General features: G+C 49.8%; 1 protein-coding gene across 5 annotated transcripts in view; it reads right to left on the minus strand.

The window, feature by feature from the left end:
* Positions 1 to 12,299: 12,299 nt before the first annotated feature.
* The window catches only part of AMOT (angiomotin), a 61,444-nt gene continuing 45,897 nt past the window's right edge, over positions 12,300 to 27,846 (minus strand). For 4 of the 5 annotated variants that reach the window (XM_020980026.2, XM_020980024.2, XM_020980029.2 and 1 more), the window contains 6 exons: positions 26,241 to 26,390; positions 25,244 to 25,434; positions 19,543 to 19,665; positions 19,162 to 19,394; positions 16,155 to 16,631; positions 12,300 to 15,703 (listed from right to left, as the gene is read on the minus strand). In XM_020980026.2, the coding sequence (XP_020835685.1) occupies positions 15,603 to 15,703; positions 16,155 to 16,631; positions 19,162 to 19,394; positions 19,543 to 19,665; positions 25,244 to 25,434; positions 26,241 to 26,390 (1,275 nt within the window). In that variant the 3' untranslated portion in view covers positions 12,300 to 15,602. The remainder of the gene's footprint in view (positions 15,704 to 16,154; positions 16,632 to 19,161; positions 19,395 to 19,542; positions 19,666 to 25,243; positions 25,435 to 26,240; positions 26,391 to 27,846) is intronic. The other variant, XM_020980027.2, reaches the window with a different exon arrangement.

Genomic DNA, 27,846 nt, shown 5'->3' on the forward strand with positions numbered 1-27,846 from the left:
AGTTTCCTCTTCTGACAACTGGGGGTGGAAAATATTTGTACTCCTTAACTCACAGGGCTTTTTGTTGGGGGTGGGGGAGTGCTTTGGCAAGCTTAAAACGATGTAGGAATGCAAATTATTGTTACCTCTTTGTATCTCCTGAGCCTAGAATGGGGCTCTTAATTTTGGTATTGAATTGAATATATTCCCTTCCACCATGACCTTCCCATTTCGTCAGGAAGTAAGCTTTACCTCCTCTGCCCATAGTTTCCATGGGCATACGGCCTTCAATTTGAAAAATTAATTTATTTGGCTTTTTAAAACTTTATTAATGTCTTTTATTTTTACATTACAGCAATTCCAGTTATAACCCCATAAACAAAGAAAAATAATGAAGAGAAACTGGCCGATGGAGTGGCTGTGTTTACCAGAGGATGTACTATTTTGCTCTCATCTCTTAGGGGAAAGGAGGGTGGTGATCTCCTCATCTCTCCTTAGGATTTTATAATGGTTCTTCACCAAACAACCCTCAATGACAGGTCAGTCAGAGAGGCACCAGTTCCGCTGACCCAGATGAGTGCCTCTCAGTGCCAACTCATATGAGCCAACTACAGTGTAGGCAGCTTTCCCCGGGGCATATTCTTCTCCTTGACTTTGCCGAGGATGGAGTGGATTAAAGCAGCTAGTCAGGTCCTCTTGCTGAATGGAGGCCAAGTCTAGGGGAAGCAGCTGAATTCGCCTCCAAGCTGGTCAATGGAGTTGGCCTTCTGAGCCAAACCCCCCCTACACTAGGGTCTAGAAACCATCGGGAGAGAAAGGCGTTGCCTGGATGTTTCAGCCACAATGGTCTGTCAGGAGCCACTCTAGCATTCAAGGCACGTCTGGCCAACTCAGGACAGCTGCTGTGCCTCAACTGTGATCAGAGTGGGCCATGCTGGAATCGGCGGAGGGTCACCAACATACCGACTCTTTTGGCTTTGTCTCATGCACTCTTGTGTGCCAAGAAAAGGCCGACAAAAGTCTGAAAAGCTGGGTTTCAATTAAACAGGCACCATTTCGGTGGGAGCTGACAGCCCTTGCAGTTCTCCTGCCTTGCAGACATCAGCCAGCAGTGTCTGAGTTTATACTGACTTCAGTGTTCCAGGCTCAAGGGGGCCGGAAGAGACACTCCCCCCTCCCCCCGGAGTCCTAACCAGGGGATGGAAACTACTTCCTGATGGGATGGGATAGTCAATTCAATTCCATAGTTTAAAAGGAGGAGATACAAAGACAAAATCAAAGTGTCTGCTCTCAGGAAGCTTGCGTTCCAATTGGATGTTGGATAGGATCACGGAATCATAGATGGACAGATGGGAGGGACTTCAAAGATCATCTAGTCTAACCTCTCATTTTACATGGTAAGGGAAAACTGAGGCCAGGAGGAGTAAAATGATTTGTCCAGGGTCACACAGAACCGAGATTTAAACCCAGGTCCTCTGACTCCAAGTGGAGGATTCTATCTACTGCTCCACATAGGCAGAGAGAAAGGGGATGGCTTTGCCTTGGAGCTCTCCTTTTTTCCTGGGCAACTGGTCCCCTTACTTTTTTCCTCTTCCCCACTCCCATATCTTCCTGGTATTTGCAGAGAAGAGGTGAAGACCCTCACCAGCTCTCCTGGAAGCTCCACCTGGGCCAAGGCATTTCCTCCTAACTACTCCCCTGGCTGTTCCCTGCTCTCTGGCTTTTCATTCCCAGGAGGCCTTTGTGAGATCTCCTGACCCCCTCATCTGACTTCTCTGAATTCCTTGGGTGAATCCCCAGTCTTCTGGAGACACCTGTTGGGAGAAGGGGAGGTGACCAGCGGACACAGAGGAGGATGTTCCAGGAAGGGCCAGGGTGTGCCCATTTCCCAAAGTCTGATGGGCTGCTTCATGGATCCCATTGGAATGAGTGTGTAGGAGGCACCCAGGTCACTGTTACCGTCTGGGTCCGGTCAGACCCCAGCCTGAGCCACCAGGCACAAATATCAAATGTCTGCAAATGGCTTGGAGCTCCTGCTGCAGGGTCCCAAGAATGATGAATGGTTGTCAAAGTCCCCTCTGGTTTATAGATGGGGAAAACAGCTGGCCAGAAAGCGGAGATTGGCTCAAGGTGTCTGACTGTTCACTCCTGAGCCCCACCCAGCCCTTGCTTTGCTCCCCTCCAGACCAAACCCCAACAGCTTCTCTTGGGGATCCATTCCTTTGGTAGGCAATGGAAGAGAAGCCTCTGCCTGGCAAAGCTCCCCGCCCCCAGAACAGAGCCCAGCCTCCTGTGCCTGCCATTCAGACCCCTCCACACTCTGCCTCCCGCGTCTTCACTCCCCAGAACACTGTGCCTATTCACCACTGTCCAATACCTCCTGCACTCTCTTGCCTCCTCTTTCTCACCGGCCTTGCCATTTTGAATGCTCTCTCCCCCACCCCTCCACCTGGAGAAATCCTCCCTGATCCAGTTCAGGACCCACCTCCTCCAAGAAGGCCTCTCTGATTCCCCACCCCCTCCACCAAATCTGGGAGTGATTTCCTTCCTCCACCTCCATCCCCACCCCCACCCCAGACACTTGAAAGTTTCTTGAAAGCATGTCTCCTACCTTTGTCTGGCATTGATTTGTGCACCTGACATGGGGACTGCAAATATCTCGAGGGCACAGCCCATGTGCCCAGGTGTAGGCAGCAGCATCTTCTCTTGCTCAATGGACTGTAGGACTCTGAAGGATCTCCAGGTGTCATATCTTCCCATGGTAGGCTCTGGAGAAGCCAGTTGGGGAGCTGCTGCTGCTGCTGCTGCTGCTGCTGCTGGAGCCCCTTTCTGTATTGAACATCCCACTGGTGCTTTGTGGCCTAGCTGCAAAACACCACCTGCCCCCAGACAGTGTTTGGCCCTGGTTCCCTCAGGTGGCATTTCTGCTCATTACAAATGCCACCCAGTGGGGGTTTCTAGAGGCCCCTCTGTTCCTAGGACTGGGTCAGCCTCCATTCTCCATAGCTGGAGAGATCAGAGTTCCACAGGAGGCAAGCAGCCTCCACCAGGAGACAGGCTCAGCCATTTATTGCCTATGTGACCTTGGGCAAGTCCTTTCCCTTCCCTGGCTCTGTTTCCTTCTCTGTAAAATAAGGGGATTGGCTTTGGTAGTCTCTCAAGTGTTTCTCAGCTCTCCAATCCTAGGAGCCTTCAAAGGCTCGGGGGCTTAACGATAAAGCAGTGAGTGTGTGTGTGTGTGTGTGTGTGTGTGTGTGTGTGTGTGTGTGTGTGCTGCTACTCTGCTGGAAATGGAACTAGAGACCCCTGAGAATGGGCGTCCTGCAGACAAATGGTGTCGTCATCCCTGTCCAGCCACTGACGGATCTGTCCCTGCCTTCGTTCCTGCCTGGGATTGCAGGAGAGGAGGGGCATGCTGCATCCATCTGTGAGACTGCACATTCCTTTTTTTGTAAAAACCCCCATAGGAGGGGAAACTGAGGCTCCACAGGGGAAGGGACTTGCCAAAAGTCACAGGGGTTCCATCCAGGAAGTCTGTGCCTGCGGCCCCTCCCCAGACCTAGGGTGACATGACTCTGGCTCTGCAGGAGCCGGAGCTCAGCCTCAGGACTGCCGCTCCCAGCTGGCTCTCCACGGAGCAGGGGCTGCTATTGAAACCATATGAGCTGTGGGTTTTTTTCAAGGAGGGGAACTGAAACCAGATGCTCTGGGAAGGAGCCCAGGGAAAAAATCTCAGGAAAGTCTTGTTTTCAGTTAACTTGAAATATTTTATTGGCTTAGTTCCTGTCCAGCCCTCCACAGCCTTCCCCTCCTTCATCCCCTGCGTCTGCATGCCCCCTCTTCCAGCCAGGCCTAGCTGGGGGGTGGGGTGGGATGGCTTGTCCTGGCAGGGACGGGGTGGGGGCACAGATGTTCTGTCTCTTGGGCTTCCCACAATTTGGATTCCTCCCCCACCCCAGGCCCCCAGCAGTCTTGGCCCCTCTCCCTCCTTTTAGGAAGGACACTGGTTCTATCTGAATAGGTGACCACGTGGATCCACACTTCTTCCTCCCTTTCAGAAAGCAAAGCCTCCTTCACATTTTCCGTGATTGCATTTACTCATTCACTCAACAAACTCGGTTGGAGGGGATGCCCCCTTGCTCCACCACCCTCCCCCCATAGGGTGGTGCAAGACCTTAGTTCCATGCATCCCCTCAGAAAAGCTCCCTGGGTCTCAGTTTCCCCTGCTGTAAAATGGGGAGGAAAGCATGTTTACTGCCTGTCGGCTTGCCTCCTGGGCTGCTGGAAGGGGAGCACTTTGTGAGTGTTACAAAGTGGGGAAATCTGGGAGCCCCAGGCCCACTTGTCTGCCTGATGCTGGATTCGAGGCAAGATGTGAAAGGTACCAATCAGTACCTGTTCACTACCCCAGGAAGCAAACCTCCCACTGCCTGCCCACCTGCCAGCCTGCCAGCTGTGCTCCCAGGGCTGGGGGCTGGACTTGGGGCCGGGGGGGAGGGGGGAGGTCTGAGTCCATGCATTAGAAGTCAGAAGGCATTTTCCCATAGAAAAAGGGTCATAAACAGGGGTTAAGTTACCAGGCTAATAATGAACCTGGAACAAGCCTGAAGTCGTAAATACTAGATTTCTGTCCTCTTTGTGACCAGCTCTCGATGGGAGAGTGCATTCTGAATTCCTACTCTAGCTCCCAGGAACAAATCTCCTGCCTTGGTGGGGGTGGGGGGAGGAGGTAGTGTGGTACAACAGGAAGGGGGCCAGTTTGGAGCCACAGGTCCTGGGTTCCAATCCTCACTCTGCCTAGGTGATCTTGGGCAAGTCATCTACCATTGGTCCTCAGTTTCCTCATCTGAAAATTGTAGGGACTGGAAGAGATGGCCTTCAAAGAGCCTTTTAATTTTAGGTCCTTTGGGGAAAAGAATCAATGTGACTCAACCATGCAGACTTCCAATGATAGGCAGAGGTCTCTAACAGACTTGAGCAACAGGGTGCTTTGCAATCCTCAGAAACCAGTTACCAGTTAATATGCCATGTGAATAAGCCACATAGTATTGGGAGAACAATGCCCACCCTGCTTCCCAGCCTGGCCACTTCCCTCCTTCTCGTCCTCTGGCCTTTCAAGTCCCCTCCACATTTAGTGACACACCCAGGCTAGCCTTGACTAGAGAGTTACTGGGTAACAGAATTGCTCTGTTGGGAAATCCAACTTGATACTCACGTCCCCCAAGAAGTCTTCTGTGATCTATCAGTAAGCATTTATTAAGTGCCTAGTGTGTGCCAGGCACTGTGCAGGGCTCAGACAAGGCTGAGATAAAAGTGTAATAATCCTTGTCCTCAAGGAGCTTGTATTCTGTCAAGGGAGACAATATACATGTGCATGGATATGTGTACACACACACACACACACACACACACACACACAACACACACACAGGGCAGGTATACAGCAGAAACAAATGGATACAAAGCAATGTAGATGAGGCAGGAGTGTGTACCAGGCATGTGGGAATGGCCAGTGCAAAGGCAAAGAGATGGGAAGAGGTGAAGGGCTGTAGGAGGAACCAGAAGAAGGCCCAAATGACTGGATCATAAGTGAATGAAGGGGAGCAGAGGAGTGACAGCTGAGTGGAGAATGGATTAGAGCAGGGAGAGTGTCGAGGCAGCTAGGACAACAATCTGTCCCTGAGGAGGTGACATTAGAGAAGAGGAAGGGGCAGAGTGGAGAGAGGCTACCAAGCTGCCCGCTCTGAACTCACATATGAAGTAATGAATCAACAAGCACTGAGAACGAACCAATCTCTACTCCCAAGATGCTTTTACTCTCACGAGGAAGACAAGGAAGTAGTGTTGGGTTAGAATCAGGGTTAAAGTTAGAAACACATACAGATATAAATGCTGTAAATATACACATTCATATACAAAGGAGTGAAGCCCAAGATAGTTGAGGGGCACTAGACATTGGGGCGAGATCAGGGGGAAAGCTGGGCCAAAGGCACAAAGATGAGACGGGCTGGATGGATCTCCAAGTGCAAGATGGGGATGGAAGTCCACTGAGGCTGGAAATATTGGAGGGGGGCTTTAAAAGCTAAATGGAGGGGTTGACATAGAAGCAATAGGGAGCCACTGGTGTTTACTGAGTAGAGGAGTCGCAGGGTCACATTTCTTCTTAAGGAAAATCACTTCAGCAGCAGCAGCAGCAGGGTGACTGTCCAGAGGAAGGAAGAAACTTGGGGCTAGGAGATCAACTAAGATGTCATTGGAAGGATGTAGGCAAGGGATGGAAAGGACCTGAGTCAGGGTGGTAGCTGTGTGAGAGGGCTGGGGTGGGGCTGGATGAGAGAGATTGTGGAGGTAGAAAGGGCAAGATTTGGCATTTGAGTAGCATGGGATGGCGGAGAGGGAGGCTAAATCAAAGAGAAAGCTAGGAAGGACAATGGACAGTATCGGGCTCACCAAGAGAAAGAGTAGAGAGAGGAGAAAGGGCTCAGGACAGAGCCTTGAGTGTCACACCCACTTTCATGGGGCTCTCTGAACTGTGGCATCGAATTTGGCTTCATCTCTGTCAAGTACCCATGTAATGGTGTCCATCCTTTCTGAGTCCTCAGGAGGTGTGTCTGGAGCCCCTGTGGGAGCAGTCAGTTCCCAGGCTGCACCTCCCCAGGGGCTGCTTCCCAGGACAATGGCTATGGCCAGGGGGGTGGAAGCATTGCTGTTTCAAAGGCTCTCGGGTTGACCTCTCCATCCTTGGCCAGGATGGTGGTGGCCCCTCTCCTTTCTATCCCAGGGTGCCTTGCTGCTTCAGCCTGCCATGTGGGTGGCAGTTGGTGGCATTGCCAGCCCCTTTTCCACAGGAGCCCCCTCCCTGGGACAATGGATGTGAGAGCTAACCCGGAAGCAGGATCAGTGGTCTGGGAGGTGTGGACACCCCTGGGGCTCCTGTGCCTGTTTGCGCGTCAGTGGCAGTCCGTCAGCAGTTGAGGTGGTGATGAGGATGAGGAAGGTGGGCCCCCTCCCCTCAATAACATATATGGGGGCTGAACTGGCAGCAGGTATGGTGCTTTGGGGGTCTGAGGGGAAATGGTGGCTGATGTGGTGGTGGCTGTGGGAGCTGGAAGAAGGCCCATGGGTTTGGGAAGTGCTGGCATCTTGAAGAAGTCAGCACTCTCATTTGCATAGCACTTTAAGGGTTATGAAGCGCCTTCCTCACAGCAAACCTGTGAGGTAGCTTTATCCTCCCCATTTAACAGGTCAGGAAACTGAAACACAGAGAGGCTCAGTGATTTGTCTAAGATCACACAGTGTCAGAAATTATATATCTCTATGTCAGAGAATATAATATGGAACAACTTCAGAACTCTTATCAATGCAATGATCAATCCTGGCTTTTGAGCTCTGACAGTGAAGCACACCTCTTGCCTCCTGATAGAGAGGTGGTGGGCTACAGATGCAGAATGAGGCATACTTTGTCAAATATGGCCAATGTGCTGACTTGTTTCCTTAATTGTACTTTGTTATAAGGGAAGGCCATGCGGGAGAGATGGAGGAGTCACTAGGGAGTGACGGCTATGTAAAAAGACCAGGCATCATTTTAGATATGGGCACTGAGGCCCAGGGCTAAGAAATGCCTTGTTCAAGGCACATACGTGTCTGCAGATTGAGTCCAGGGCCAGTTAGTTCTGTGGCCTCTGCACTTGCCTGAGAGGCTGCATTCACCTGACCTCTCAGCCAGGCTTGGCTTTCCATTTGTACGTGCTCTGCTTTGCCAATGCCCACAGCTCATGCTGCCATCAGCAGCTCTCCCAGCATGGTGAGGACGTTCACAGACAGCGTATGCCCTTCCCTGCTCTTCTCCCCCACCTCCCATGACAGCGACTCTCCAGGTTTCCAAACCTTTGTCTTGCCATTGGACTTTGATGACTAGAGGAGACAGTGAGGCTGACGACTTTGGGCAGCTCTGCCTCACTCAAATCCAGTTCACACTGAAGTCAGGACATTGCCCTCCTGTTGTCATCAGGCCTCTTTGAGAATGAAAGACCAGTGGGGCAGCTAGGGGATAGAGCTCCAGCCTTGGAGGCAGGAAGACCTGAGTTCAAACCCAACCTCAGACACTTGACACTTATTAGCTGTGTGACCCTGGGCAAGTCACTTAACCCCAGTGCCTACCCAAGGGAAAAAAAAAAAAAGAGAATGAAAGACCAACCACAATGGTGGAATGTGTGCTCATTCTGCAGAGTAGTTTGGAACCATGTCCCCAGAGCTACTGAACTGTGCACACCCTTTAAGCCAGTGACATCACTGCTAGGCCTACACCCCAAAGAGATCAAAGAAAGACAAAAAGTATGACCAAACAAGAGAGGGAGAACATTAGGAAATGCAAAATGGATGATTTTGATTACATTAAATTATAAAGTTTTTGCACCAACAAAGCCAATGCAGCCAAGATTAGAAGGGAAGCAGAAAGCTGGGAAACAATTTTTTTTACAGCCAGTGTTTCTGATAAAGGCCTCATTTCTCAAATATATAGAGAACTGAGTCAAATCTATAAAAATGTAAGTCATTCCCCAATTGACAAATGGTCAAAGGATATATGAACAGGCAGTTTTCAGATAAAGAAATTTAAAATATCTATAGTTATATGAAAAATGATCTAAATCACTATTGATTAGAGAAATGAAAATTAAAACAACTCTGAGGTACCACGTCACACTATCAGACTGGTCAACATGACAAAACAGGAAAATGATAAATGTTGGAGAAGATGTGGGAAAATTGGAACACTAATGCATGATTGGTGGAGTTGTGAACTGATCCAATCATTCTGGAGAACAATTTGGAACTATGCCCAAAGGGCTATAAAACTGTGCATACCCTTTGACCCAGCAATAGCACTTCTAGGGCTATATCCCAAAGAGATCATACAAATGGGAAAAGGACCCACATGTACAAAGATATTCATAGCAGCTCTTTTTGTGGTGGCAAAGAGCCATCAATTGGGAAACAGATGAACAAGTTGCAGTGTATGAATGTGATGTAATATTATTTTAGTATAATAAATAATGAAGGGCATGAAAAATCTGAAAAAATCTAAAAAAAAAATCTTCCTAGAAATCTGAGAAGATCTGGATGAACTAATGAAGAATGAAGTGAGCAGAACCAGGAGAACCATTTACACATAGACAACAACATCATAATGACAACTACTGTGAAAGCTCTAAGTATTCTCCTTTGCTTCTTCCTTCCCAGTCTGGCCTCTGAAGAAACGAGGGTTCACAAGTGTGGAACATCGCATACAACATCAGATTTTTTTTGATGGAGTGACTGGTTTTACTGAACTTTTTCTCTTTTTTTTTCTTTCCTTTAGGGAGAAGGGGAAGGAAACAGGGAAGTATAGGTAATGAAAAAACAAAAGCTAGTAATTAAAATGTTTTTTAAATGAGTCAGTGGCTATGTAGAGCCTTCCTTGAGGCCAGGATTCAGAGAAAGGCTGCCTAGAAGGAACTGGGTGCTGCAAGGCTGCTCTGTGTGTGTGTGTGTGTGTGTGTGTGTGTGTGTGTGGCAATTGGGGTTAAGTGACTTGCCCAGGGTCACACAGCTAGTAAGTGTCATGTGTCTGAGGCCACATTTGAACTCAGGTTCTGCCGACTCCAAGGCTGGAGCTCTAGCTACTGCGCCACCCCAAGCAAGGCTGCTCTTGTGAGGAGCTGCTATTCATGGCCAGTTTCTGCAGCATTCTTCTGGAGCAGATGGGCACCTATGTGCCCTCCCTTCTGTTCTGGGGGGTTCTCATACTGGGGGCTTTCCCTGCCGCTCACATCCTGCACCTGTATGGGTTCCCGGGGGAGCTTGTCTCCAGATGCCCTTTCAGGTGACGCCCTTGTTCTCTCTTATGGTCCTCTGACCTTTGCCCTAAGGGCCCCTGGGCCCAGTCACGGGCTGAACTTCAGTTCCTGAGGCAGCATGTCAGAGTTAGGAGGGCCTTGGTTTGCTTGCTAAGAACCAGCAAATGTTCACAGTCCCTAGAGACCGTCCTCAGCTTCAGGAACACCAGGCCAGTCCCTCAACCACCAGTAGTATTTCAAGGCCACACTAAGTGAGCTCTGGCAGGGCTGCTGACTGCTCCTGTGACGGGACCTACCTGCCTGCCACCACAGTTCCATGGGCCAGACTGCTGGTGCCTCTCCTCCCCACCCCAAGGTTACCATTTGCTGGGGATGCCCAGGAGTTTTAGGGAGTGGGAAAAAATCCCTGCCATTCTGCACCTGGGATGCTCCCCCAGCCCATACCCCTGAGAGGGCTTGGGAGAGTGGGGGCTCATATAAAGGCCAGACCCCCAAGAGTCCAATGGGAAGCTCTCTGAGAGAAGGGACTTCGTCTTTGTCTAACAGTATTCTGTAGTAGGTGTGGAATAAATGCTTATTGACGGCACCGAACTGAAGAGGAGCCACAGCCCCCAGTGCCGCCCATGACAGGAAAAAAGCTCCAAATCTCAGATCTGCCACTTACAATATGGTTTCATGTTGTGACCTTAGGCCAGTGCTGTCCCCTATCTGGGCCTCAATTTTCTACTTTGTAAAATGAGGGGCTTGGACTAGATCAGAGGCGGCAAACACACCCAAGGCAGCCCTAGTGTGGCCTGATCCAGATTATAATGTCATTGGGAAAATAAATAAACATGCATGAGAACAGAGATGATGTTCATGTGTGGTTTTCCTAAGTCAATCAATGGCTCATAGAGATCTTTATGGAGGGTTGAGTAACCCCATTTCTAGTTGAGTTTGACCCCTCTAGAAGATGCCATTCAGGTCACTTCCAGCTTGGAATTAGCCCACACTTCCTCAGGCACCTTAGAGCCCAGGCCATTCGTGGGGGGAGGGGAAGAGAACCCCTAGGTAGTCTGTCTGCGGAGGTCTATGGACCCCTCCTGAGAATCAGGTTTGTAAATGCACAAAATAAAAGTCGGATTCCAAAGAAAACCAAAGGTGAATGAAAAGAAAGATGTCATGTGTTTCCCATCCAAGGTCACAGAACCCCTGAAAGCCATCCTAGGAGTTCCTGCCTCCAAAAGCCCTGATCCCCAGCCTTCCTCCCTTCCCTGACACCTCCGGACAGGTGCAGGATAGGCTGGGTGGGGGTGGGGGCAGGCTGAGCCAAGCCCTTCTCACTCTCAAATTGATAAGTTAAGATGAATGCAGACGAAAGGCCCTATTCAATTGTTTATGAGCTCAGGTGGCAGATCCCCACATCCCCAGCCATTTGTTGCCAGCATTTTGGACCTTCAAGGCATGGTTTCCCAGTGAGTTCAGGAGGTCACAAGGTGTCCAGGACCTTAGAGATCAGCTGGTCCAAACCCTCATTGCAGAGGGGGAAACTGAGGCCCAGAGAGAAGCTATTCGGGATCACAAGCTGGAAAGGACCTTTGGGACCACTGCGTCCAAACCCTTCGTGTGTCAGAGGGGAGAAACTGAGGCTCAGAAAGAGGAAACAGGCCCAGGGAGGGGGATGTGACTTAGAATCAAGGGATGCTAGAGACTTGAGGGGGACTTTAGAAACCACTGAGTCCAATCTCCCCATTTTGTAGACGGGAAACTGAGGCCAAGAGTAGGGAAGTGATTGAGGATTACCAGCCTTCGCAGGTGAAAGGGATCTTATTAAAAAGAATACAGGGACAGCTGCAGTAGATAGAGCACCAGCCCTGGAGTCAGGAGGACCTGAGTTCAAATCCTGCCTCAGGCACTTGACACTTAACTAGCTTTGTGACCCTGGGCAAGTCACTTAACCCTGATTGCCTCACCCCCAAAAAAAGAATATGGAGGTGAAAGGGACTTTAGAGACCATTTAATTTCCCCCCTTCATTTTACAAGGAGCAAGCACAGGATGTCAAGGATACCAAGTATAAATGCCTTATGTGTCCAGGAGAGGGTGAAGTCCTTACAAGAGCCAGGGAGGACCCTTGAGATCAGCTACTTGAACACCCCATTTTGATTTCTGACTTCCTCATGCCCCCATTTGTAGGTGAGGAAGTTGAGGCCATACAGGTAGAGGAGTGGATCTGGGATCTGGTAGACGAGTCCTGTGTCAGAATGGGCAGCTGGAGTTGGCAAGGGGCCTACATTGTTCTCGTGTTGTAGCCCCCAGTTTGACTTTAGAACTTCATGGAGACTATGTGTCTTGGCCTTCAGGCCCTGAGGGGCTGGCTCATTGCCGGCCTGGATGAAATTTGGAAGGCTTAGGCCATTGAGGACTAGCTCATGGAGGTGAAGAAAGAATGGTTCAGTAATGGTTCAATGGTTAGCAAGGACCACACAAAGCAGACCACAAGGAAATATCTAGAGAAAGCTTTTATTGGGTGGTGCTACCAGGACAGAACAGGACGTAGTTAGGACTAGAGATGGTGAAGGATGGCTCAGGATGGGGACAGGTGTTAGGGGTCAGCCCACTGCCCAACTCCCTCCTTCAGAAAACATTGGCAGTAAGAAGGCAGACATTTTAAATAAACACTTGCAACACACACACACACACACACACACACACACACACACACACACACACACACATACATACATACATACAAAATCATAATTTTTTTTAAATTTGAGATTTTATAGCTACTAGATAGGATGATATAATTATAAACTAGTGCATATTTACACACTTTCAGAATTAAAGCTGCCTCATTCATTCGCAGAGTTTCTAAGGGCCCTTTAGAAAGCAGAAGCAAAAATAACCCCCCTCCCCCTCCCTTTCCCTCTTTCCCCTCCCCTTCCCTCTTTCCCCTCCCCCCACCCAAAGGGCAGCCAACATCCAAGTCCACCCCAAACTTTCCCAACAAGACTTAACCCTTGGGTTGTGTCCAGTGGCGCTTCCCACAATCCCTTGGCTTTGTGCCCCCCCTTCCCTTCCCTCCCACCCCATTACCCCAAAACTCAAAAAAGCAGCATTAAAAGTAAAGCCTTCATCAATATGATACCAAATTCAAAATATGCACTTTGCTTGAAAAAGAAAAGAAAAAGAAAGAAAAGAAAATCAAAACCCTAAAATACATCTATTGGATAAAAATCAACTTGATAGAAACATTACTGATAAGCATTTTGTATTGAGCTATTTTGGACCGATGAAGGTATGAGGTCCACAGGTCAGAATTGCCTTAACGCTTCTCTCCGCCCCCCACCCCCCAAAAAGCCCCCCCAGTAAGTAAGACAAGGCCTCCCTCCTAGTGAAGGGGCCAGAGAAATGCATAGATAGGTAGGGACCAGAGAGAAGGCCCCAAAGTGGCCACTAACAAGAAACATACACCTGAAATCAGAAGAAAATCAGACCCATTTCAAGATCTTTTGAAAGAACAGTATGTAGGTTCATTTAGACAGCTGCTGGTGACAAACTGGGGTTGGGAGGGAGAGTCATGGAGGCCCCACTGAAGTTCTGAGAAATGCCCTCCATGATTGCCCAGTGTCTAAGCCAGCAGAATCCCTCTGGAATTCTGGGGCCTTCAGAGAAAATGTAGGAAAGAAAAGACGACAACTTTGTGTGGGGAGCTGGGGGTGGGGGGTGGAAAGCTGACTGTTCTGGGAAGCCTCTCCTTGAACTGCCACCACAGAGAGCACAGGACCATGGGCTGCTGTGCATCTGGGTCAGCCTGCTGGGTTACTGAAAAGCAGTGACCAAGGACAGAGTTCCAGGAACTCTGTCACCAGAAGAGAAGAGACCCAGGATCCATAGAGAAGAGCCCAGGAAGTATATCGAGGCTCCCAGACTGAGGGCGGCTCAGGGTGCAGGTGGAGAGAGGGGCCTGCCTTGGGAAACAGGAAGTGGGGGAGACATGGCCATTAATAAGACAGGCAGGTGGCCACCTCCTCCCACCTCCCCTTCCAGCCCTGGCTCATTCAAAAGGGAATCCTTGCAGAAGATCCCTAAGAAACAATGGAGCATGGGGCAACTAGATGGTGTAGTGGATAAAGCTCCAGCCTTGGAGTCAGGAGGATCTGAGTTCAAATCCGGCCTCAGATACTTGACACTTACTAGCTGTGTGACCCTGGGCAAGTCACTTAACCCCAACTGCCCCACCAAAAAAAAAAAAAAGAATTAAAAAAAAAAAAGAAACAATGGAGCAGCGTGGTCCAGTGGAAAGAGCTTTGGCCTATGCTCCTGTTTTTGCTCTGCCATGGGCTCTCTGTATGACCTTGGGCACATCAATGCCCCTCCTCTGAACCTCAGTCTTCTCCACTATTAAAAAAGAGGGGGATGAATTAGTGTCTAAGGCCCCTCCTGGCTCTAAGATTATTGTATGTATGACCGTATGCATGACCATTAGAATGATTAGGGTCTAAGGAGCATGACTATACTGTTATCTGTCTAGATTCTAAGGCCAAGCCCCTTTGCCATTCCCCACCCCTCCCCACGGTGAAAGACACTGCTTCTGCTGAGCTTCCCCTGCTGCAGGGAACAGGATGCCCTCTAACAACTCACATTTTAGGATGCTTTAAGATTGATGAAGCACCTGCCCCACCAGAACCCTGTGAGGTAGGGCATGCAAGATTATTCTCTCCCTTTTACAGATGAGAAAACTGAGGCTCAGAGTAGAAAAAGCAGTTTGCTCACAGTCACACAGGTAGTAAGTGTGGGAGCTGAGATTTGAACCCAAGTCTCCCGCTTTCAAGCCTACCATACCACTTCTATCTGTGGAGTTATTTAGAGATGTTTCCCTAGAATGTCTTTGGTTCCTTCCCTCGCAACCCCCTCCGTCTTGCTTTCTAAAAGGTCTGTTAAGGCTTCCCCCCCCCCAGTGGTATAATTGGTGATGAGAAGAGGTGGTCCCAGGGGACAGGCCATCCCCCACAGCCCGTCCTCACTACATCTTAGGGCTCTGAGTTTTCAGTGCCATTCCTGATAGGGTAATGACCATACAGGCCTCTTAAGCCAGATCTGAGGAAGGTGGGAGATGAACCAGCTTGTTTCCAGACCACGACTAGCATTCCAAAGGATACTATCTGCCACCAGACATATCCTTTGGTCTTTGGAAAGAGCCCACTGGAGGCAACATGCAGAAGATGCAAGAAGCAATTTTCAGATTTCTAACCTGTTCCAGAGGACAGGTGTTTTTGGAAATCTGCATGCAAAAAGCCAGTGGCCAGTTGCCCAGCAAAGTGGGTTCCATGTTTTAGTGCAGGAAAGCTGAGGGAAGGGATCTGGTGGAGGGGGGTAGAGCAGTGGTCAGAGTCCCATCCTCCAACCCCCTTTCCACAAGCCACCAAATAGCATTTTCTCTGCATGATGGCTAGATGGTCAATGGACCAAGCATGCTTCCAAACCTCTCATCTCCATATTACAAATACATTTGTCAATGACAGTATTAAAAGGCTGAAATTGACAACCAAACTTGGTGCATTTAAGACAGTGGTTTCTATCCAGACATGAGTAGTTCCATTATTCAAACAAGCAAAAAAAAAATCCAAATCTAATTTAAAGCACATTCTAATTACTCTGCCTTTTAAGTTTTTATCACTAGAGTGGGAGGGAGTGACTATTCCTCAAAACTCAAGGACTGCCCTGTTTCCAAACAAAACAACTTTCTGAAAAAACAAAAGATAAAGCTAGTCTTGGCAACAGGCTATATCTCTTCCTTGGCCTGTTTAGATGAGATATTCCACGATTTCCACATCTGGATGGTCTTGTCCTGGAACACGAACACTCACTTTTCTTTCTCCAGCAGCAGAGCGGACCACTGTACCATCTGAATGGAAGCAGAGAAGGCAACACGTGTGTGCGCGTGCGCGCGTGCATGCGCACACACACACACACACACACACACACATTCAATTCAGTTTCTTGGGAGAGAAAGACAAGCTCCAGGAACTCTTTAAGCCACTAATGGGATGGGAGTAACTATGTATGGAAACAGGTCTTTCCTGCTTTTACTACCCATTGCTTTGTTGGGGGTCCAGAACTTTTCACACAACGGTAGTGGCAATATTTGCAAACCTTCCTCCCCATCCATTCCCCTTGGAAGATCCTATGAGGGATGCAGCCATTGTTAGCAGCAATCTCCCTAATAAGGTCCACCTAGGGCCACCCTGAGTCACATTAGGCCCACCAGAGACAAAACAGACACCAAAGGGCAAGCCAATAAAGTCCGGAAACTCCCAAGGGAACACGTTACCTGATGCAGAGAACGAATTACCTACCTGTCTTCTCTGAATTATAGGCCAAGTTTGGAGCAGGGAAATGAGCTGGTCCAGTGATGGTGGCTGGATGGAAAGAAGAGGGAGCAGCAGTCCCGGCAGCGGGCCCAGTGGCAGCCCCAGTGGCGGCGGCTCCAGCGGTGGCCCCGGAGGCAGCCCCAGCCCCAGCAGCAGCAGCAGGAGCAGCAGCAGCAGTGCCGGTGGTGGCAGCTGCGGCAAGAGCAGGAGCTGCAGGAGGGACAGCAGCTGTAGCTGCAGCTGCTGCCTCGGGCCCGGGCCCAGTGGTGGTGGCGGCAGCAGTAATGGCAGTGGCTGCAGTGGCATTGGTGGTGGCATTGGCACTTTTAGCTGGGTCTGCTCCCCGATCAGTCTGAGTGCTGCAGTCACGGCTGCCTGTCTTGGAGTGAGCTGAAAGTGGTGGGGAAGATGGGGTAGAAGGGATGGATGACTCAGAGTGGCATTCTGTGCCCAGGAGGACACCTGTGAAGGGAAGAGGAGAAGATGAGGGCCCAGCAGAAGGGATGAGGAACCATGCAATCTGAATTCTTCCTGTGTGCCACTGATCTGTTTCCCCAATGCCCCAGGTCTCTGGCTTATTCCTGAGGATGACTATCATTAGCAAGGTCTTTGAGGCCCCATCTTAATCCCACAGCTGCCTGGGGACCGAGGGAGGTAGGATCTGAGCGAGCCCCAGAACAAGGTGCTTCACTAGGAATCGTCTGATTTCTCCTGGCAAGCAATGTGTCCGGTGGTGAGGAAGGGCAATCATTGCTGTTCCTCTTGCACTTTAAAGCTGGCTTATCTGCTTGCATTACATGCTCACTTGAGCCTCACCATAATGCTACAAGGCAGGTGCTATTATTAGCCCCATTTTACAGATGAGGAAACTGAGGCAACCTGAGGTGAAGTGATTTGCCCAGGGTCACACAGCTAACAAGGGTCTGATTGAAGATCTTCCGGGCTCCAAGGCCAGCTCCATCCACTGAGGCACACGGCCTCAGTGTTCTCACAAGCCAAGTACAGGTAATGATTCTACTAGATACTAGCTGAAAGGTACCTTAGGCTAAGGCCTGCCAGCCCTCTGGATGGAGAAAAGGAAGGGAAGCCAAAGCTCCCTGTGGAGCTCAAACAAGCCCATTTTCTCAAAGCGCAAAGCGACAGCTACAATACTGTTGAAAAGTCTAAGCCTGCCCAGCATATAAAATGGAGAGCTGCTGTCTCGGCTGGAGAATTTTCTCTATCCAAATATCTGTGGCTCAAATCATCAGATCATTCAGGCAATGTGATTCTTCTGTTCCAGTCTGGCAAATCATTCTCAATTCTCCACCAACTCTAGGAGGGACAGAGGGATGAAGGGAGAGTGGGAAGAAGAGAGAGGAAAGGTGGGAGAGATGAAGGGAGACAGGGAAGGAAGGAGGGAGGAAGAGAAGAAAGGAGGAAGAGACAGACAGACAAAGACAGAGATAGACATGGAGCAGTTTTAATGTGTTGTATTTTTAATGGGTTTCATTTTGCAAATCTGCAGTTGTTTCAAACATGCCTTCCTCTCAGACACTGTAAAAAAAAGTTTCTTCTGTATATGTGAGAGGAAGGGAAGGAAAGAGAGAAAGAGGGGAGGAGGCAGAGAACAGGGAGGAAATAAGAGAGGGAGAGCTCACTTACGCCCCTGAGGGGGTCTGAGGCTAGACCTGGGAGTCAAGAAGACCTAGGTTCCCGTCCTCCCTGTGACACATACTAGCTGTGTACCCTCTCCATGCCCAGCTCCGTGTAGATGAGTTACTGGTCTGCATGGAGGGACCTTCCCCACCAATGAGATCCTGGGATCAGACAAAACCAAAAGGCCCTGGGACCAGCAGACCGTGCAGACAGACCAAGGGGGCTGGCTTCCTAAGGCTTGCTGGACAGAACAGGTCTTCTAGAATTGTATCTGTCCCACCCACAGGCACCTGCAAATCCTTCTCTTTAATGTAAAAGGAGAGAAGCAATATCTTTGAATTCAGGCCTGCTGAAAAGGAAGCAACCCAGGAGGGTGAAGATCGCTCTGCTTGCTGAGCTCAGAGATCTGGCCACTACAAAGCTGCTCTATCCTCCCCAGCTCTGCACAAGCAGAGGTCATCTAATGGAGGGCAGTGTCCAAGACCTAGTCTCAGGTGGCCACTTGGATCAGAGGCATTTTCATTGACTCTGGGAGTAGTGGAGAGAGTTGGGAAAGAGCTTCCCTGACACAGTTGCTGTGTGATCCCCCACAAGTCACTTAGATCTCTCAATGCCCTGGGCAAGTCTCTAAGACTAGAAATTCCAAATAAGTCACCAAATTCCATCTGCCAATAAAAATGATAGGTTCCTCTTTCCCACTCCCAAATCATCATTGCTAAGGCTATTTTAAATCACTACAATGTCATAAGGGTACATTCTGAAGGAAAACAACGCCAATCCCTTACTTACATTGAATGTACTATTTTAATAAAATCATGAAACTTTTAAAAACTGAGATTTAACTCAGTTGGAATAAACATTAAGTGACTGTTATTCTGTAAAAGGCCCGAAGGTCATAAAGCCAAGATAACCTTTAAGAGGCCTTTGTATCTGCAGGCTTTCACTCAGAGTTTGATGAGTACCATGGAATCATGGCCTTTCCCCCTGTCATGGGGCCATGGGAGATGAGCCAGAAGGGCCTCTCATCTTCCACCCTTAACCTCAGAAGCAGCACCTGCCCTACCTGTCACATGTATCAAAGGACCATCCAGACCTCCTGACACACGGGAACAAGAGAAGACCGCACTGAAGAGGCCAGGAAAGCCTCCGTGGCTAAGCTAGAGCCAAGCCTTGGCTGGATAGCAGTGGCAGTGGCACGCCCGACTCGTATCCTGCCCCAGGCTGCGGCCTCAACTGCAGAGAGATACTAACATGTGCCTTAGCCACAGGGAGCATTCCTGCAAGAGCACTGTTTGCTAAGGGTGTAGCCTGCTACTAGCTGCTGGACAGCTCCCCTCCCCTTGCTATTTATTACCTAAGCTCCCCTTCCAGCTCTCGTTCTCTCGCTTCTCTTCCAGGATGGGGGTGCTGCTGAGGGTGGAGGAGTGAGGGATCAAACCTGAGCTGGTGTTAGAAATGGACATCAGAGACTTTGCTGGACGCATGGGTGGCAGCTGTTCAGCCTTGCTGGGCTCCTTCCGGGAGCGCTGCTGGAGAACCTTAATCATGGCATCCTTTTCAATGATCTGGGCATGGAGGGTCTTAATCCTGTTAGAGAAAGCATGTGAAAACAGCCTTTGGGCCTCGGGCCACACTTGGGAGGGGGTAGAGGGGGTGCAGGGTAGAAGAGAGAAGAAAGACTCTGGGTCTGCCAGATTTCCCAGCCAGGCAAAGCTATTGGATCCAGACTGCTTACCTGCCCTCCATGTCAAGGCATCTCCTGTTGGCCAGCAGGATCTCTTCCTCCTCCTTCTGGATCCGTGCTTCCAACGACTTGTCATAGCTGGTGTTAGGAGAGTGGCTGCTACTGGTTGTATCCCTAGATGAGGAAATGATAAAGGGACGTTGGGAGGGCTACCAATTCCAGGTGGACTCTTCCTTCAGAGGAATTTCTAGAAAGGTCTAAACTGGGGCCCACCCATTTTAGGCTGGTTACACAGAGTGACTCTGGGCTCCACAGCCAAGCTCTCATTCGGCCAATAACTTGGACCAGATCACTCAGAGCCAGGGACTATCCTTAGGGAACAGGTCAAGGTGCCTGGGTTCAAACGCCTCGGACAGCGGCCCTCCTCTCCATCCCAACTCCTCAGATCTACAGCTCAGGCCTAGGTGCCCAGTGGAGGTCTAGCTTTCTCTTTCTCTCTTAGCCTCCAAAAAAAGCAGGAGACTTCCCTTCCCCCTCCTCCTTCCTCTTCCCCCACCACAAAAGGCCCTCTGCCTGCAGTCAAGCTAGTGTCAATGGTGCCAGCCTGCTAGCTGGGTATGAGTCAAGCAAAATCTGGGAGCTTGAGGAGTGAGGGGGAGCATCGTCCAAATACAGCAGGGGCCCCAAAAGATAATCTTCGAGTTGTAGCCGAACAGTCCCCAGCTGGTGCCCAACATGTGTGGCCAAAGTAGCCTGAGCCCCATCGCAGAAATGGCCAGCCTCGCCCCAGTCACCCTGACTGATCAGCAGGAGCAAAGCAACATGGGCTCCCAGCCTGAAGCTACAGCCTGGCCATGGGCTTTTAAGGAAAGAGTTCTGGAAATCAGTCATTTAGAGGTACCAGGCTTAGCTTGAAGCACATACATACATACATACATACATACATACATACATACATACAGGCAGTGGTAGTTGCTATTGTCAATGAATACCACTCTGGCCTTCTAGGGCCCTGAGCCCCCTCTGGGCGACTCAGCCTTTCCTCCTGCCAAAGTGGGAGGCCATGCTATTAACAACCTCCAGTATGTTTGGGCCCCAGGAGGCCTGGAGAAGGAAAGTAGGCAACAGGGGGAGGGGAAAGTTGGGGGGGGGGAGAGAGAAACTAGGCTGGGAGAGCCCAGAATGGACACCAGGAAAGGCTCAGGAAGTCTGAAAGCTTACAACTGTTTACTCACTGGCTCTCTTGTCCTCTCTGCTCTGGGCCCCTACAGGAACAGGCATCTGTCTGTGTGTGTGTGTGTGGGGATAATCACTGGCTGCCATGTCTGATGGCCTAGAGCCAAGGCACCATAGTGCAGGAACAGGGGGAGTGACAGTCTGTGGGGCCAAGGCCGGTACAAAGGCAATAGTGGGCCCGAGTCTCTATGACACTTTACATTTGCTGAGCCCCTTAGGTACACACTGCATTGTAGGAGTGGCAAGCTGTTCCGCTAAGTGACTAGCCCACAGCTAATATGTGTCACGGGTTTCAAAACCAGGATTTCCTAACTCTACCTCCAGAGTGCTATCCGCTGGATCATGCCAATTCACAACGTGTGTGACTATAAGCAAGCTCCAGAGCCTCTTTGATCAGAATCACTTTCCCTACCTGTGAGACAGAGGAATCTAGGCGAAGAATAAATGGCCTGGGGCAGGCCCTGGGCTTTGGGCTCCATTGTCTCTATGGTCCTCTGAGCCCCGGAATGCATGCCCATACTTCCTCAGTCATACCTGGGGCTTTCCTGTCCTGTTATTAATAATACTTCCAGTGAGCATTTTTCTAGCACATGAAGGTCTGTAAAGCACCATCTTGAGCACTTTCCTGGTGTCCAGTGTGGGCTCTCCCAACCTAGTTTCTCTCTCTCCTCCACTTTCCCTTTCCCCCGTTGCCTGGTTTTCTTCTCCAGGCCCCATGGGGGTCCAAGTATCTTTGCTCATAACAAATGCAAGTAGGTAGTAAGAATTTTGTTATGCCCATTGTACAGATGAGGACACTGACAGAAGTTAGGTGACATGCTCCTGGGGACATAGCTGGTAAGTGTCTAAGGTAGGATTTTGACTCTGAAGCCAGGATCTCATCAGGACGCAGCTCATTGGCCAGAGAAGAGAAGACTATGCCCCATCCCTCTCCAGGCTAAATGGATTTCTAGGAGCCTTCATTAAAAGGCCTCCCAGGTGCCTCACTGAGTTCTCAGGGGCCATAGCAGAGGAACCCAAGCTCTTGCAAGGACCTATGCCAAGTTGTAGAGGTTTGGAGTGCTGGTGTGGCACCACGTTGCCAGCCTACGGCCTGTAGACCAGCCTTGCAAAGTTGGGAGAAGCTCAACAGCTGGACACACTCTTGCAGACTGCCTCCCAAGAGGTTGCAACAGGTATTGCTGGAGAAAGCCCTTCTCCATTGAAGTTACAGGGCCCTTCATGGATTGTGCCCCAGCACCTTCTGCTCCCTAGCAGAGTTCATATCCCAGGCTCCTCTGGGAGGGGCTGCTGTGAAGCAGAGGCCCTGAGGAGAAGGCATCAGTGGCAGCAGCAGCAGAGCCCAGGTTGCAAAAGTGGCTTCTACCAGCTGACTATGTGGGTCAAGGTAGCAAATGAAAGGACCAAGTGACCTCTAAGGGTCCTCTCAGCTCTAAATTTATGCTCCATGATCTATGGTAAGTGGGCAAAGGCTGATTTTACAGGGAGAGGGGCCGAGGCCAAGGCAGGGCCAGCTGCCTCTGGGATTGAGTAAGAGCCTACTTTAGTGGCCCTGAGCCCTGCCAGCTGATTGAGATGGCTAATCTGAGAACCTCAGGCATGGTGCCTACAAATGTGGGGCCACTGGAAGAATTCTTCAGAGGGAACAGCTAGAGAGGCCCCAGGATGAGAGAGGGGCCCCTTAGCAGCTCGGATTTAGAGTTAGATCATCTATTATAACCTCTCCAAAGTTTGGTGCTAGGAGTTCACAGGGACCGTGACTGATGCTTGTGGTAGAAGGAGGAGGAAAATGACTTCACCAGAGGAAAACAAACACGCAAATGAGCTTTCCACTCAGCCGTAGTCGGTGTTTAGCCTAGAAGAAACTACTTGGGATAAGAGAAACTTAGTTTCTACTCTCAAACTGAATTTGTTTCCTGCTGATACCAGCATATGAAAATAAGTGAGGAGACCTGACCAAAACTCTAAGGTTCTAATTTGGCTCTAATCTCTATTCTTTTGTATAAATTGGATCAAGCCCTTACCTTTCTCTAAAAATGTAAAGTTTCAATACAGATTTGAAGAGTATGGAATAAATCTGGGAAAAGGGGAATATGGGGGTTAATCCAAGGAAAGGGCAGCAGCAGACACAAGAGAGAAACCTTTCATGAAGAATGTTCCACCAGTCTTAAGGTACACCTTTCTGAGTGGAGCCTCCACTGATGTGAGATCTAGTGAGGGATGGAAGGTATAAGAGAAGAAAAAGCTTAGTATGGCAGCAGAGCATAAGGGAAACCCAGTTAGGGAATGCAGTCATCACCTTCTTGACCTAGGGCCTTCTTGACCAGCCATTTTGATGGACATGCACTGGTGGATCAAGCAGATTGGAAAAAGTTATCTGAAAGGCAGGCTGGCCCAAGGCCTTGGCCAATATCTGAACTCGAGGCCATTGGCCTTCCATCAGTCTCTGAACAAACATGGCCTAGGCAGCCCCTCATTGGCCTGGAACCCTCACATGTCTGCTCCAGAATGGAAGTGAAGCCTGGCAATTCAGCTGCTCAAAGCCACTCCTTGGAATGACCTACACACACACAGGCCATGCAGAGGAATTGGTGGTTCAGATTCTGAGATGACTTACTGTCCTGAGCATACACAAAGTATGTTTTCAAGCCAAAGTTTGGATGAGCCATCACTTAATGTGACAGACAGTTGTCCTTGGGAGTCATGGGACTTGAGTTCAAATCCCAACTCTTCCACTTATTACTTGTGGAACCCTGGGCAAATCTCTTTGCCTCATTTTTTTCCTCTGTAAAGTGAGGGAGTCAGACCAGAAAACCTATAAGTTCCCTTGCAGCTCTAGACCTATGTGAGTTTATCGATGCCAGAGAGACTCAAACATTTCCTGGATGCTAGTGCTAAAAATTAGATGTAAGGTCAAAGGGTATGAACTGGCAAAGTCTCAACCACTATAAGACAGAATGTACCAAATAACTCATAATAAGAGAAATGCAATTTGAAACAACCCTGAGGTTTTACCTCACATCCCTCAGACTATAAAAGTTGAGCAAGCTTAAGACAGGTCATTGTTGGAGGGGCTAGGGAAAAACAGGCACTAGAATGTACTTTTTGTAGAACTGTTAATTGCTTCAACCATTCTGGCAAATAATTTGAAATTATACCAGAAAAATAACTAACTTAGCCATACCCTTTGACCCAAAACACCAGTACAAGGCACACCCCTCCCCACAAAGGTGAAAGACAGAGGGAAAGGTTCCATATATACTAGATTATTTATAGCAGCACTTTTCATGGTAGCAAAGAAAGTGAAGCCAAGTGTCCAGTGATTGGAGGATAGTTCAACAAATTGTGTCTCTGCACATAATAAGTGTTTAGTAAATGCTTCTTGAATTAATTCACTTAGTCCATCCAAGAGACAGACAGACTAACCATCTGGGTAAGGGTATTGGGTCTTCTTTCAGATGTTTCTAGCTAAGGAGGGACACCTTATCTGCCAGGAGTTAACTGATCCCTACCTTTCACCTATAACCTACCAAAGGACAACCAATAAGAAAGAAGAAAAAGAAAATTCTCTTCCGCTTTTCCCTTCCGAGAGGGGGATGGGCATGTGACCATCAGGCCTGCTCAATTACTTGCAGCCAGGAACGTGGCCTTCAAATGTCATTTCCCAGAGGGCAAGAATGGCCTGTTTGGTGTGGCCCCACAGCATACCTCAGACACTGCTTAGCTATCGAATGGCAATTTGACATTTTGAGAAGACTCAGGCAACTGTTCTCCTCCCCTCCCCCAGAGGGGAGCCAGACAATCTCTTATCTTTGAAGGCTGAGCATGGATTATGCGGGCCTAAAATACAATTGGTTCTGAATTTCCTCCTGCTCACCCTCTCTGCCCCCTCACAGTCTAGGCCCCTGTGACCTCAAGGAGCAGCTAGGTGGCACAGTGGATAGAGTGCTGGGCTTAGAGTCAGGAGGTCACATCCAGTCTCAGGCTCTTCAACTGTAAAATGGGGGTAATAACAGCACCAGGGTTGTTGTGGGGATCAAATGAGATAATAATTGCAAAATACTTAGCACAGTGCCTGGTACACCATAGGTGCTTAATTAATGTTTATTCCCTCCCCCAATTACACAAAGTAATGAAAAGTAATCTCAAGAGGGTGCAAACACTAACAACTTGGAGGCTCAAGAAAAACCTAAAGTAGAAGGAGGTACCAGAGCTGTGCTAAAGAAGGAAGCTAAGGTTTCTGGGAAGTGGTAGTAAGCATGGAGCGCATTCCAGGTATGAGGCCCAGCCTACATTAAGGCACTGAGGGAGGAAGAAGAATGTCAACTGTCTTGGAAAAGCCAGCAGGCTGCTTTGATGGGAATGGACAGAGAAGAGGGGAATGAGATTGGAGGCCCAGGATGGATGGCTAACTGAAAGGGGAGGGAATAGGACACAAACAACCCACTGGAAAAGCCTCCTGGCCCTTCCAAGGGCTGCATGGCAGGGAGCGACTCCCGGGCCCTTCCTTTCTTACCTCTGTGCGGCCACTGTGGCTGCGGTCTCCAACGCGAACTGTCTCATCACTGTCTCCTCCAAGTACTTCTGCTCCCACTTGGTCATGTCAGCCTCCAGGGCCAGGATGCGTTCTTCCTTCTCCCGAAGTAGCTCCATGAGGGCTGAGGCACTATACTCTGAGAGGCTGGCGGCCTGCGAGGTGCCTTGACGCTGGTGGCACAAATCCCCCAGATTAGGGCTGGCCCTTGTTTGACAAAGGGCAGGGGCAAGGGCACTGCAGACTTCCCAAGGCCACCCCACCAAAATGGACCCTCAGAAGAAAAACAGCCTTCATCACATGCACCAAGACTGAGCTGCAAGGGACCTTCAAGGCCATCTGGCCCAATGCCCTTATTTTAGAAGGAGAGACTGAGCCCAGAGAAGGGAAGGCACTTGCCTAAGGCCACGCAGGGAGATAGAAATTGGCAGAGGCAGGATTTAAACCTAGATCCTCTGACTCGAGATCTAGAACTCTTTCCCCCCTCCCCGCCCCCGCCATTATTCATTGGTATTTCTACCATGGCGAGATAGTGGGCAAACAATGATTGGAAGGAGAAAGGGGTGGTGGGTGTCACCAGACCTGGGGCCTAGATCCAGCTCTGCCATAATTCAATGTATGATCTTAGGTACGACCTCAGTTTTCTTCTCTGTAAAATGAAGGACTGAAGTCTAGATGCCCTCAAAGGTCCCTTACAGGTTTCTAGGGGTGGTAGGGAGGTGACACCGGTACAGAGCACATGGCAGTGTAGCTCCTTGGAGCTGGTGCCTGGGTATCCATTACTGAGGCAGCTCTGGGCACAGGAAAGCGAGATGGCAGAGCCTGGGCTTTTCTCCACCTTCAGAGAAGCTTCCCACTGGAATGCACTGGGAGTGAGGGAGTGTGGCCCAGTAACCCAGATAGCAGGAGGGAAGCTACCCTGCGAGGCCTCAGGCCTCACCTGGAGCAGATGCCCACAGTGGCCCCAGCTCCGTCTTACCTGCTGCACGCGCAGAGACTCCAGCTCTCTCTCCAGTCGGGCCCGGAGGCGGTTCTCTAGCTGTTCCCGCTTCTCGCAGGCAGCCTGCAGCTGCATCAGGGCCTGCTGCATCTTCTCCACCTTCTCCACATACACTTGTTTCTTCTTAAGCTGAATATGAGGGATGGGAAGGGGCAGGAAGGGAAGAGGTTCAGTTGGCCACCAAGCCCAAGCCAGCTCTGCTTCCGGGATCAAGAAGGCCTCTCCCAGGTGCATGTATGTGGGGAAGCCAGAGCCGGAAACTGCTAGGAAGGCTCCCAAGTGTGGACCCCAAGTCCCCAGGAATCCTAGCAGCCCTGTGCTCACCCCTATGTTGCCAGCCTGTGACCCCTGTATTCAGAGATTCCAGTGAGCTATGTCCCCTCAAGCCACACAGCTGAGGAACAGCTGAGCCCAACCTGCCTCTCTCGCGGTATGGTTCAGAAAACCTCAAAGAGAAGCGGGGCAGAAGCCAGCCCCCCAAAAAGGCACATTCCCTTTCTTTGCCCGATCCCACTTCCTAGTCTGTAAAATGAAGGGCTGGCTGCAATGGCTCGCAAGGGCCTTGGCAACCCCCGAATCTATGATCCTAGAAATTCAGCAAATACTGGGACAAGAGGCGGCTTTGATCACCTTAGCTTTCCGGCAAGTTCTTGGGTCAAGAGTTTGAAGGCCTTTCCATTGGGTAGCTCTTCCCTTTACCACATTCCCAGAAAGCAGGGCTTGCACCCCCTCTTTTATCCCCATTTGGGCCTCTTTCTTACATCTATACTCTGCTGACTCCCATATTCTCCATCTCTCTCACATACATACACACCTTTCCTTCACTGTCTCTTTCTCTCCCTCCTTCCCACACGCTTTTGCACATAAATGTACACACACGTGCACACGCATACTCATGTGCATGCGCACACACACATATACACACACACGCACGTACACACTCCTCATTTCTCTGGCCTTTTCTCTTTAAGGTTTCCAAGGTGCTTGCATCACAACAACCCTGACAGAGTTAACCAGCTATTGCTTTTTTCACAGAAGATCTGCGCTTGGGAAGGTCAATGACTTGCCCATGATCACACAGATTAAGGAGTATCAGCTCAAATCCAGGTCTCCAATCACTTCCACCCAGTCTATGCTGGGCTTTCCCAGGTGCATCTGGCCAGGCCAAGCATTCTGGGAGAGGATGCTCCTGCTTCAGATGCCCCAGCCACAAGGTCTCCTCCATTTGACACAAAAGACATGCTGAGAAGTTGGGGGTGGGGGGCATCTCCTCTCATGGGAGATCTCAAAACCAGAGGGGAAGGTGAGCTCAGTTACTCCCAAGGCTGTTCTGGCCTCCTCTTGAGGAGGTGGGAGGCCCGGCTGAGGCTGCAGGCTCCCTGGCACACGGTTCCAGCTTCTCTCAAGTTAACCTGCTATGTCACAGGACGAGCATTCAGAGCCTAGTTGATAACACTGGATAGTGATATCCTATCTTTTGTCCTGAGCCGAGGTACAAAACCACATCTCGTATCTAGGGCCTGACTGAATCAGGCTAGATTCTTCCTCTTTCCAGAGGGGGAAACTGAGCAGCCTGAGAGCAACA

This window comes from Phascolarctos cinereus, unplaced genomic scaffold, assembly GCF_003287225.1.
Source record: "Phascolarctos cinereus isolate Bilbo 61053 unplaced genomic scaffold, phaCin_HiC Scaffold_8;HRSCAF=390, whole genome shotgun sequence".
NCBI classification, from domain to species: domain Eukaryota; kingdom Metazoa; phylum Chordata; class Mammalia; order Diprotodontia; family Phascolarctidae; genus Phascolarctos; species Phascolarctos cinereus.